Below are 13,170 nucleotides of genomic sequence, written 5' to 3' on the forward strand. Positions count from 1 at the left end.
CAACTGAAGTTTTACAAGTAAACTAGAACAATGGGCAATTAAAAACATGCAACTCTCCCTAGATAAAGGGAGACATCTAGAGGCAAAAGCTTAAAATTGGGGCCTTTTCTCATAGTCTCAGCGATCTTTGGAGCCACATAAAAGAGCCTTTTAAAATTCCTTCACTTAGCAATTATTCTCTAACTATGCAGTTTGTGGATTCAATTCACTGAACAAAACACTGTTTATTTTTAACCTATTACTCGCCATCTAAAATGACAACATTCCCCAAATCCCAGGAGGCCCAATTAAATCTCATTCATATGCTTACTTTAATTCTCCTCAGTCAATCTGTTGGTTCTATTGGCAAAGTGGCACAGAAAAGTGATGGGCGTGGGTTAAATTGATAAGAGACACAGAAATAATATTAACCTGCTTCATAGCAGAGCCCAAGACAGTCACATATACAGAATGCTCTAAGACCTTCAAAAGATTAAGGCAGAAGAAACTATACTTATTTAAAGAGAAACTGTCTCATAAAATGTTTACTGACTTGGCTGATCTGATTAGAAAGATCTCTAGCTTATCCCTCTGTAGTGGTCACTAACTCAAATGCCCTCAGGGGACAAAAAAACAAAGAACAAAAAAAACAAAACAGGCTCAAGGGCTGGCTGGGAAAAAAAAAACCATCAGGGGAGGGGTGGAGATGGATGGAAATTGGAGAATCAACCCCAGACTAAAGGCATTCCCTTTTCTCCCCTCTTAATCCTAAACTGGCCAAACTATCCACCCTCTCATGCTGACCTCACTCTCATTTGCTACACTTTGTCTACAGATTTTCTAAACTTTCTCCCCCAATGCATAATACTAAAGTAAAACAAATTAAAAAAAGAAAAAGTAATTCTAAATGTTATACCAAATGTATAGAAAATGTCTGGAGGAATATTTTCCAAGGTGTTAACAATAGCTATCTGGAGATGATGGGATTATGAATGATTTTCTTATTTTTGTTATCATATTGATTTTCTAATGAGAAGAGGAAAAAGTAACTTAATTTTAAACGAGTAGCATCAAAACCCAAGGCATACCCAACAGTCCTCACTGCTCTGAAACTGAGAATAAGAGGCAGCAGGACTAAGAAAGCCAGGTCTGAACATCACATTAATCAAGGAAAAATATTTAGTGGCTATATATCATCACTGTGTTATGTTCAAATGTCATTTATTTTTAAATAAGAAAACATTACCAGCAAAGAAAGGCTATATTTGATAAAATGTGGCAGCTGAATTAAAATTTCAAAGCTGAGGCAAATTAAGCTATCCCCTAACTCTTCCCTAATTTCATAAGGCCTTACCATAAAGATCAGGTCCATGAGGAGTAAAGACATTATACAAAACAATGTTGAGTGGTGCAATCACCAACTTCCCGTAATAGTAGCTGTCAATGACCACCACAGGCACCTAAAATAGAGCAGACAATATATAGCAATTGTAGAGTTTTGCTCTGGAAACATTCTCACAATGCTAATAGGATAAACTTCAGAATGAAAAACAGAATCAATTCCTAATGTTCTCTTTTCCATCCACATCAGAAGTTGCTTTCATTACAACTTTAGAACAAAACAAGATACAAAGAAAACTCACCAGAAAGATCATTAGGGCAACCAGCGACCAATGAAAGAAACTCTTCCATCTGTGCTTCATGACCAGCAAATCAAAGGCAATAGGTAAACTAACAGAGAAACAGAAAGTGGGGAGTTATATACTTAGAACAGAAACTGAAACAGGTCAGATTTACACATACCTCATGCTGAACTGAGAATAAAATGTCTCTAGCAATTACAGTGAGGGAAGAAAGCTGGTACATGAAAGGATGTCTTCTCAAAAAATAAAAAATGTGATCTCTTCACAGGACTCATCAGAGTGAGATGCATCCCACACTGCACAAGAAATATAAATATTCGTATTCGGAATGAGCTCCATTTTACACGTATTTATGTGTAATGGACGTTTAAAATATATTAATTGTAAGTAAATGTACCCTATTGCCCTACTCCCACCCTGCCAAATAAATAAATACTGACTTCTCCCTTCCACGATTTATTAAGATTTTAGTAATAAAATAATATTACCAACTTTCACTTCAATTCTGATATATCCCTTTCCAATATGTAATATTTCTCCAAAATGTAATATGTAATATTTGTTCTTCTTCCTTTCACTTAAATTCCTCAAGCAAGTCTCAACAGCATACGTGTGTTGCCTTCACTATTTCTTCCTTAAGGCCTAACATCAAGCTATTAAGACTGATCTAAGGTACCAGGAATCTCCTGTCCGCCAAACCCCGTATCTTTCCACAAGCTTCATCTCCCTTTGTCTTTCTGTTGCACTTGACACAAAGCATCTGCTCCTTCCTCTTTAGACTCCCTGGCTCAGATGTTCCTTTCTGGGGGTTTCCCTAGTGCTCCTTTCTAGGCTTCTTTTTCCCTACCTCACCGTGTGCCCTACCATGGTCCTAGCTCCCAAAAGCAAGGTTCTACTTTTCTCTCTCTATACTCATTTTCTCGGGTGCTTCAACTCCTCTTGCATGAACAATCACCTTCATATCCATGACTTCCTAATCTAGGACACTAGTCAGAGGCCTTACCTGTGCTCCGGTCACAAAGAATTCCAACCCACACCAATCTATTTACTTACACAGAATCTACCCAATGTCAATTACAGGCTATGCTCCTGCCTCCTCCATAAAGTCTTTACGTTTATATGGCACTATCATCTCTATCCTCTCTTTGGCAATGTCATGTGAACATCTCTTCTAAGGTTTGAAATTCCACATTCTATTACCTAAATATTGCATTAACATTCTGTGTTTTTATTTTTTTCTCCCCAACTAGTTACATTTCCACAGCACCTGCATTTCTCCTTTGATAAGTCAATAAATGATAGTACATTGCTAACTGACTGATTAACTGTGATCCTGAAATCATTTCTCTAAAGGCAGACTCATCAAAATGCGCCAACTCAGAGGTATTTGGGGAACTCATGAAGTTCAATGTAAATCCAGTAGAGAGTAAAAGGAATGGAGAAACTGACAAAAGGAGGATGGAGAAGTAAAAAGGAGGGAAGAACAAGGCTTTGTGAGTCACATTCAAGTTTGGACCCCATAGAGCAGGGGTTGGCAAACTTTTTACTTAAAGGATCCAATAGCAAACATTTTAGGCTTTGTAGGCCCCCTATGGTCTCTGTTGCATATTCGTGTGTGTTGTTTTTAACAGCCCTTTAAAAATGTAAAAATTTCTTAGTTCTTGGGCTGTACAAAACAGGCCAGCTGGATGTGTGACCCACAGGCTACAGAATGCCAACTCTGCGACACAAAGCAATGGGGAAGCTATTACAAAGACAAAACAGAGTGATAAAATCATATTTGCATTTTAGGGAGATAACTCTAGTTTGAGTGTGGAGAGCAGATTTATAAGGGTCAAGACTAGAGATGGGAAGATCATTTATGAGCCTACATAAAAGAACAGAGCAAGGTGAAGAAAAGTAGATTCAAAAGATATTCAAGACGTACAAGCAATTAATAAGACATGAGAAAGAGAAAACAGTCACAGATAATTTTCAGGTCCTGGCTCAGCACAGATGGTGGTACCATTTACTGGGCTAGACACATAGGTAAAGGACACATAGGTAAAGGATATGGAGGGAAGATAATGAGTTCAGTTTTGTAAATGCTTAGCTATATAAATGGAGATATCCAATAGGCAGCTAGGTATATATGAGTGAAGCTTAAGAGATGACTGGACTATATAAAGATATGGGACTCATCAAGATGACAGAGAGAGCAGAAAGTAGAGAAGAGGCTCTCACACAAAATCTTGACAAATATAATAATTTGAGAATGATATGCAGAATAGAAAAGAAGATAAGATTGGAGGTGGGGAAACCAGCCTTTAAAATCCACTTAAGAAAATTTTAAATGCCTATTCTGATTTAGTAACTCCCTTCTAAAAATCTATCCCATAGATAAATTTCCGCAAGTGTGAACAAAAATGTTCACTGAAGCATTGGGTATAACAGCAAAAAAACTGAAAACCAAATGCCTACCAATAAAGCAATGGTTAAATAAATTATGGACAGCCATATAATAATGGAATGTTACGCAACTGATACAAAGAACGATATAAATCTATGTACAGAAGATATACATATGTATAGGATAATTCTGTTTGTTTTAAGAATTTAAGTATGTATGTATAAATGTGTATGTGTGCATTTATTCATGTAAGGATAATTTCTGGAAAGATATGTACAAAACTGTCAGCAATGACTAACTGTGAAGACTGGGTTAGGGGAGAAAAGAACTAAGAATTCTTTTTACCTCATACAATCTGGTACTTTTTTTAAATAATGAAGATATACTACTATGATAATAACCTTAACACAAACTAACATATTTTTCTAAATAACTAGTGGTACAGGCAAGAAATTAAGGCAGCACAAACTAGAGAAGTTGTGAAAACAAAAAGTACAAAAGGAATGAGAGATACTATGGAACTTGGAAAAAAAAAAAGATGCTGCAGGCAGGAAAGAAGAAGGACTGAAAGGAAACTCAGATAACAAGCCTGGGTGACTGGGAAAATGCACAGCACAGGGTGGTAGAGTGTGGAAAAAACATCAGCTGTTAAGAGTCAGAAGGCCTGCATCCAAAAGCAAACATAACCTTAAAGGCAAATTACTCAAAACCTCTCAAAGTCCACTTTCTCATTTATAAAGCACTAATAATTAAAGACTTCCCTGGTGGCGCAGTGGTTAAGAATCTGCCTGCCAATGCAGGGGACACAGGTTCCATCCCTGATCCGGGAAGATCTCATATGCCACGGAGCAACTAAGCCTGTGAGCCACAACTACTGAGCCTGCACTCTAGAGCCCGTGAGGCACAACTACTGAACCCACGCACCACAACTACTGAAGCCCATGTGCCCTAGAGCCCACACGCTGCAACTACTGAGCCCATGCACTGCAACTACTGAAGCCCGCGTGCCCTAGAGCCCACGCACCACAACTACTGAGCCCATGCACCGCAACTACTGAAGCCCGCATGCCCTAGAGCCCATGCACCGCAACTACTGAGCCCGCATGCTACATATACTGCAGCCCACGCACCTAGAGCCCATGCTCTGCAACAAGAAAGCCACCGCAATGAGAAGCCTGCGCACCACAACAAAGAGTAGCCCCCGCTTGCTGCAACTAGAGAAAGCCCACATGCCGCAATGAAGACCCACCAAAAAAAAAAAAAAAGCACTAATAATTGTATTTGTCTTGCAGAGTAGGTTTAGGAATAAAGTTCATAAAGGGTTTAGCTGTGCCCAGGATACAGCAGATGCTTAACAGTCACTTTCTTATTAGAATTAATCGTAACAATAAGTACTAAGAGAAATATTCTTCCACCTCCCAGAATCTTTGAATAATTAATTCCTATAACTTTAGGTCCTACCCAAAGAATATGGAGATAACCTAACATTAGGATTGACTATATACCCAGTGATACATGGAAGATGAATCATGTTAGTTTCTTACCCAAGAGCTGCACTGAATGGCCAGCCTAAGATAGCCCCAGCTGCTACTCCAAGCACAGCAAAGGAAGTTTTGTCCATATACCAGCCAGTCATGGCTATCAATGTAGTGTACATACAGAAGCTGCTAGGAAGGAATGCTGCAAGACAAAAGAAATGAAAAAACAAGGGGGAAAGGGACAAGAGATTGAGATTCATGAGTTATCAATTATTAAAAATATAGCTGCATTGCAATATGTCAATAACCAGGAACATACTTTAAGCAATGCTATATTAGAAATGAGGAGTAAAGTGATACTTGTTTAAAAAAAAAAACACCAAAGTTCAATGATTTTCTTATTTTCTCTCTCCTGTTTTTTATGTACCAACACATCACCCAATTATACAATGCCAACCATGCCACTTATCTCCTGGCCTGTACCCCAAGCCCAAAACTTACAGGATTCCAGGTTCCCCAGAAGTACCTCCAGGTTATATTTCCAGACAGGAAGTATGCTTCAAGAAATTTAGAGCCATTGCTAACGATCTGTTTCTGAAGAAGTTTATCCTCTGATAGTCTTCTGAGACTGTCCTATTAGCAACCTGTACCCCATAGGAATTCTCAGAAGCCTTCTCAAGGAACAAATATGTTCGATGGCACCACTGCTTTGCATCCTTCATCCACTGACATAGATAGTTTGGCCATTAGATGTCCCCCTAATTATTTCCATCAAGCGTAACTTTCTTGTTGCATACAGCAGAGGACTGACCACCTTCAGGGTCTCTGCAACAGTCACATTTCAGCAAAATGTTTCTAACAACTCTACAAAAAATGCAGATCTGCCTCTCCCTGCTGTTTAAGTCTTCACCTAACACTAGAAAAATCAATACCAACTCCAACAGGGACCACAATGAACAGGCAGTATGATTTGAGAAACTCAGCAAAGGGTTCAGAGGCTCATATCAAAGGATGCCTTTAACTTATCTGTGCCTTAACATCCTCAGCTGAAATTATAAAACTAAAAATACTCTCAGGTATCTCCCTCACATAAGAAGCAATTTTAGGAGTAGCAAAGTAACTAAAAAAACGTGAAGGACAACCTTCCCAGATAAATGCTAAATAATACTGATGCCATCCAAAGCTGTTGATTCTAGCTCCAAGGGGAGCAGAGGAATCTGAGGTCTCTGCCAGCTCAGAGGGCAAAGCATAGTCTCATTTAGGACAGTGGCTTTCAAAGTTATTCAGGCGTGAGGCCCTGAGATCTCTGCAGAACATGGATTTTGACACAGTCAGTGAAAAGTAAATATATACTTTTGTGCTAGATACTATTTTTTGTGTATATTTAGTGTGTATACTAGATTCTGGTACACACAAGCAAAAATTAAAATTAAAATTGAGATGATTATATCTAGTAACTTAATTTTTCTGAAAAATTGGAAACAGGCTACCTTTTGGCAACAGGCCACTTTGGCTCAGCTCATAGAACACAAATGTTCAATGGCAGCACCAGTTTGAAAGCCACCACTCTACATTAACAATTTTATTCTAAATTTCCAGAAGCCTACTTTATTCTATAAAATACTTTATTCTATAAAATTTTATAGAATACTGTATTTTATAGTATACGTTTATACTTTTATAGAATACATTGCAAATAATTGGCATAAAATAGAACCATCAAGACCAGGGTTTTTAGACATAAAGTGCTTCCTTGAGCAAAATAACAAAATTATTGTCCTTCCCCTAACAGCAAAGAAAGGCAGTGGATGACTCTGTTTCTCAGCCCTGCTGTGATAAAAAATATAATAATGTAATAGAAAGCAACCTGATGAAAATAACAGCTCTACCACTTATGAATTCTTTGACTTTCGGTAAGTCACTTCACCTTTCTAAGTTTCAGCGTCCCTACCTGCAAAAATGAGAAAATATTTATCTGACTTATAAATATTTATCTGACCTTACAACCACAGGATGGCTGTAAAGGTCAATAAAGATCATGTAGATAATAGGACTGTAAATTACTGACATGTTATACAAATATCACCTACATCTGGACAAGTTCTTCTGCTTGATGCAACTGTGAAATATCAGTGAACCTTTTATGCCCTCACCTGCTCTTTTACTTACCTGATGATGAGCAAAACATGCCAGTGCTGAGAACCAAGAAGGCTAGCATCATTCGACTCACATGCAGCCCAAACTTCTTGCACACAGCCCTAGAGGAAAGGCAAAGACTATCAGCATAGCAAACCTTCGGGATGGAAATTTCAAATTAAAGGACAAAAACATGTCTGCATCACAGAGAACACTGAAGATCTAAAGTCAAATACAGAACTGTCTCAACAGGTCTGTTAGCAATTCCATGTGCATAAGAAACCCAAACATTCTTATTCCTTAAGCAGGAGAGAAGCTCTCTACCTAAGAGGAAATGTATACTTTCTGTGCTAGATTATGTCTAATATCAGTAGGAAAACAGCCTGACATAGTGGAAAAATAACAGGCCTCAGATGGGCACAGGTTAAAATCCTGGCCCTTCCACTCACTAGCAGTGGTACCCTCATCTAGTTACATAATCTGTCAGATTCCTCATCTGTTAAATGAAGATAATGATAATACTTACTGCATAAGGTTTCTGTGAGGGCAATGCATGGTAAAGTGCGCAGAAGAGTGCCAGGCACAGAGTTGCTCAATAGATGGCAGTTATCAGAAAAAAAGACTAGGAGATACACCAAAGTTTTAATAAATGGTTATCTAAGTCAATGTTTCTAAAGCAATTATATACCTCCTTTTACTTCTGTCTTACAGGCCTTTTCAACCCTATAAATAAAACATTATTAGAGGTGATCATTGCTTCATTTAGTCAATATCTGTTCAGACATAACTATGTGTTACCTATTTTCTTGCTCAGGTTCCTTATTGCATCTCAGGGCTTCTTTCTGAAATAATTTTGTTTCTTCCTAAATACATCCTTTAGAAGGTTCTTTAGTGAGGATCTCTTAATGGTAAATTCTGGCTTTTGTTTGATCTTTCTTTATATTTTGTCTGAAAAGTATTTAACTCTTGGTCTTAAAAGGTGGTTTAGCTGAGTACATAATTTTAGGATGACAGTCATTTTCTCACAGAACTTTGAACATATTTTTTGTCTTCTGGCTTTCGAGAATGCTTTTGTTGGTCTAACTGCCTGACATTCCTTTGTAGGTTTTATATTAGTCCTCTGTCAACTTGTAAGATCTTCTTTGTCCTTTGTTTTACACAGTCTTACCAATTCCTTTTTATTTATCCAGCTCAGGATGTTAGGCTTCCTGAATCTGTGGATTAGCATATTTTCTCCTCTGATTCTGGAAAAATCTTATTAGCTGTTACTTCCCTGAATCCTGCCTCTCCCTATTCTATCTCTCCTAGATCTGATTAGATATATATCAGATCTTTCAACTCTACCACACACATTTCTTAACCTCTCGTATTTCCTTTCTGTCATTCTGTACTACATTCTTAGTAGTTTCTTCAGATCAATCTTCTAGTTTACTTATTAGAAGTGTCTAATCAGTTATTTGATCTACTGAATTTTCAATATCAATTATTATATTTTCATTTCTAGAAGTTCTGTTTGGTTCTTTTCCAAATCTGCCTGGTCATTTTTGTAGTCTCATTTGTTTTTTTCGTTTTAATCCTTTTTATTTTATTGTGGTAAGAACACTTAATATAAGATCTACCTTCTCTACAGATTTTTAAAAGTAAAATACAGTATTGTTATCTATAGGCATAATGTTGTACAGCAGATCTCCACAGCTAATTCACATCACATAAGTGAAACTTTATACTCATTGATTAGCAACTTTCCGTTTCCACCTGCCCCCAAACTGGGCAGCCACAATTCTATCCCTTGCTTCCATGAGTTCAACTATTTTAGATAACTCATGAAAGTGGAATCATGCAATATTTGCTCTTCTGTGACCAGTTATTTCCCTTAGCACAATTTCCTCAAGGTTCATCCACGTCGTCACATTTGCAGAATTTCCTTCTTTTTTAAGACTGAATAATACTCCATTGTATACCACGTCCCCCACTCCATTCACCTCTCACTGGGTATTTAGGTTGTTTCCAATCTTGGCTATTGTGAATAATGCTGCAACGAATATTGTAGTGCAAATACTGCTTTGAGATCCTGATTTCAATTCTTTTATATAAATTCCCAGAAGTGGGTTTGCTGGATCATATGGTAGCTCTATTTTTAATTTTCTGAGGAACCTCATACTGTTTTCCACAGTGGCAGTACCATTTTGCATTCCCACCAACAGTGTGCAAGGGTTCCAATTTCTCTACATCCTCACTAATACTTGCCTTTGTTTTTAGACAAGAGCTATTCTTTTTTCGTTTTTTTAATTGAAGTATAGTTGATTTACAATGTTGTTAGTTTCTGGCGTACAGCAAAGTGATTCAAAGTATATATACATATATATATATTTTTTCATATTCTTTTCTATTACAGTTTATTACAGGATATTGAATATACTTCCCTGTGCTATACAGTAGGACCTTGTTGTTTATTTTATATATATTAGTTTGTATCTGCTAATCCCAAACTCCTAATTTATCCCTCCCCCACCCCCTTTCCACTTTAGTAACCATAACTTTCTTTTCTATGTAAGTCTGTTTTCTGTGTGAGTCTGTTTTCTATGTGAGTTTCTGTTTTGTAAATACGTTCATTTGTATCATATTTTAGATTCCACATATAAGTGATATCATATGGTATTTGTCCTTCTCTTTCTGACCTACCTCACTCAGTATGATAATCTCTAGATCCGTCCATGTTGCAAATGGTATTATTTCATTCTTTTTTATGGCTGCGTAGTATTGTATTTTGTGTGTGTATGTGTGTGTGTGTATGTGTGTGTGTGTGTATATATATACACACACACACATACACACACACACACATACACACACACACATTTTCTTGATCCATTGATCTATCAATGGACATTTAGGTTGCTTCCATGTCTCGGCCGTTGTAAATAGTGCTGCAATGAACACTGGGGTGCATGTATCTTTTCGAATTACAGTTTTCTGTGAATATATGCCCAGGAGTGGGATTGCTGATCATATGACAATTCTATTTTTAGTTTTTTAAGGACCCTCCATACTGTTCTCCATAGTGGCTGCAGCAATTAACATTCCCACCAACAGTGTAGGAGGGTTTCCTTTTTCCACACCCTCTCAGCCTTTATTTTTTGTAGACTTTTTGATGATAGCCATCTTGACCAATGCGAGGTGATACCTCACTGTAGTTCTGATTTGCATTTCTCTAATAATTAGCAATGTTGAGCATCTTTTCATGTGCTTATTGGCCATCTGTATGTCTTCTTTAGAGAAATGTCTGTTTAGGGCTTCTGCCCATTTTTTGATTGGGTTCTTTGTTTTTTTGTTATTGAGTTGTAGGAGCTGTTTGTGTATTTTGGAAATTAAGCCCTTGCTGGTCACATCATTTGCAAATATTTTCCCCCAGTCTGTAGGTTGTCTTTTTGTTTTGTTTATGGTTTCCTCTGCTGTGCAAAAGCTTGTAAGTTTGATTAGGTCCTATTTGTTTATCTTTGCTTTTATTTCTATTGCCTTGGGAGACTGACCTAAGAAAACATTGGTACCACTTATGTCAGAGAATGTTTTGCCTATATTCTCTTCTAGGAGTTTTATGGTGTCATGTCTTATATTTAAGTCTTTAAGCCATTTTGAGTTTATTTTTGTGTATGGTGTGAGGGAGTGTTCTAAATTCATTGATTTACATGTGGCTGTCCAGGTTTCCCAACACCACTTGCTGAAGAGACTGTCTTTTCTCCATTGTATATTCTTGCCTCCTTAGGCAAGAGCCATTCTAACAAATATGAAGTGATCTCACTGTGGTTTTGATTTGCATTTCCCTGATGATTAGTGATACTGTCATCTTTTCATATATGTTGGCTAGATTATTAGGTTTTTTACTATTGGGTTACAGGAGTTCCTTATACATTTTGGAAATGAACCTCTTATCAGATATATGGTTTGCAAATATTTTCTCCCATTCTTTAAGTTCCTTTTCACTCCATTGATTGTTTAGTCTCTTGTTTCTTCTTTATGTTTTCAATTCCTTCTTTTATTTCTTTAAAAATATTAAATGTAATTATTTTATTTTCTTATTTTAGTAATTCCTAATAAATGAAGTTTTGCAGGTCAGCGTTCTATTGATTTGTTATCTCTGCTGGCTCTCACTCATGATGTTTTGTTCCCTTCTGTGCTTTGTCATTTATTTTTACTATAAATTCCTGTTCACTAGAACTTTATCTATGGTAATGCTTTGACACCTGGATTAAGGATACATTTCTCTAGAGAAATTTTACATTTGTTTTTGCAAGGTGCCTGGGAACACTAACAACCCAGAACAATTTAAAATAAATTCTCAACTTGGGGTTTAGGGGACTATGTGGGCGATTTGAATTCAGTCCTGAACTCATATAAAGACCAATTTAAGATTACAATCCTCAAAGGCAACACTGGATTTCTTTTTTTTTCCTCTATTCTACCCAGAGTCAAGGCCAAAGAACTTTTTTATCTGATATTTTTGGCTGTTTTGCAGTGGGAAGACTTTAAATAATTATTACTAAGCCCAGATACCTTTTAAAGCATTATTAAAATAAGATGTTTGTTAGGTTTCATGTTAAAAAGGGTAGCTATTTTTATTACTGGAACACTTAAATGCTTAATACTCTCACTAATATTCATCATTCAACCAATAGGTACTTGGTGAAAGACAATGTACTGGGTGCAAATAAGAGCAGTGAGTCCCACACTGGGAATAATTTCCTATCAGCTAAGCTCAAAGGGAGAAGAAAGAAATCATGATCCTATCTCTTAGGACCAAAACAAAAAAAAAAAGAAAAAAAAAAAGGCCCTACTAAATCCTACTAAATAAAATACCAGTTAGATATGTATTAACAGAATTAAAGTTAATAATATGAAGATATGCCATTTATCACCTCAGGAAAGAAAGTGATAATTAGAAGTATTCCCTTCCAATGGTTCGTTTCAAACAAGAAATTGCACTTTAGATATAATATTAGAAGCTAGGAGGAAAATGTTTTCTATTTCTAAACACTGCTTCTACTATCAGAGTAATAATCTATGCTATATTGGGCTTCCTCATAGCACTTTTAGAAGCAAAGCTTTTATACTCACTTGTAAAAGTAAAGTTCACATATACAGCTCACAAAAGCCAGCAGACATCGTAAAAAGTAAAAGACAAGAATCTGAAAGAAACCCAGAACAAGAAAACAGAAGTTACAGATACAAGTTAGAAAAACTCTTAAAGATGAAACCACTCTCATTTATCACTAATAACTATAAATTGGTATAATCCTTTTGAAAAGCAATATGTATCAAGAACCATGCAAATTTTCATATCCCTAAATTCAAGTACAGAAGTATATCTACTTCTCTGATTCCGGCCCACAGAAGTAACTCAAAATATGGGAGGGGAGGAGTTCTATTCATAAAAATGCTAATTGCAGCGCTACTAATTTAGTAAAAACTATTTTATAAACTACAAAATGTTCAATTACAGGGAAATGGTTAAATTATATTATATCTATTGATGGATTATTATACACAT

At 36.6% G+C, this 13,170-nt stretch overlaps 1 protein-coding gene across 5 annotated transcripts in view; it reads right to left on the reverse strand.

Moving 5' to 3' along the window:
* The window catches only part of ALG9 (ALG9 alpha-1,2-mannosyltransferase), a 96,779-nt gene that overhangs the window by 76,628 nt on the left and 6,981 nt on the right, over nucleotides 1-13,170 (reverse strand). For all 5 annotated transcript variants that reach the window (XM_068554240.1, XM_068554237.1, XM_068554238.1 and 2 more), the window contains 5 exons: nucleotides 12,738-12,808; nucleotides 7,659-7,747; nucleotides 5,556-5,691; nucleotides 1,623-1,710; nucleotides 1,334-1,439 (listed from right to left, as the gene is read on the reverse strand). In XM_068554240.1, the coding sequence (XP_068410341.1) occupies nucleotides 1,334-1,439; nucleotides 1,623-1,710; nucleotides 5,556-5,691; nucleotides 7,659-7,747; nucleotides 12,738-12,808 (490 nt within the window). The remainder of the gene's footprint in view (nucleotides 1-1,333; nucleotides 1,440-1,622; nucleotides 1,711-5,555; nucleotides 5,692-7,658; nucleotides 7,748-12,737; nucleotides 12,809-13,170) is intronic.

Source organism: Eschrichtius robustus, chromosome 11, assembly GCF_028021215.1.
Source record: "Eschrichtius robustus isolate mEscRob2 chromosome 11, mEscRob2.pri, whole genome shotgun sequence".
Taxonomy (NCBI): domain Eukaryota; kingdom Metazoa; phylum Chordata; class Mammalia; order Artiodactyla; family Eschrichtiidae; genus Eschrichtius; species Eschrichtius robustus.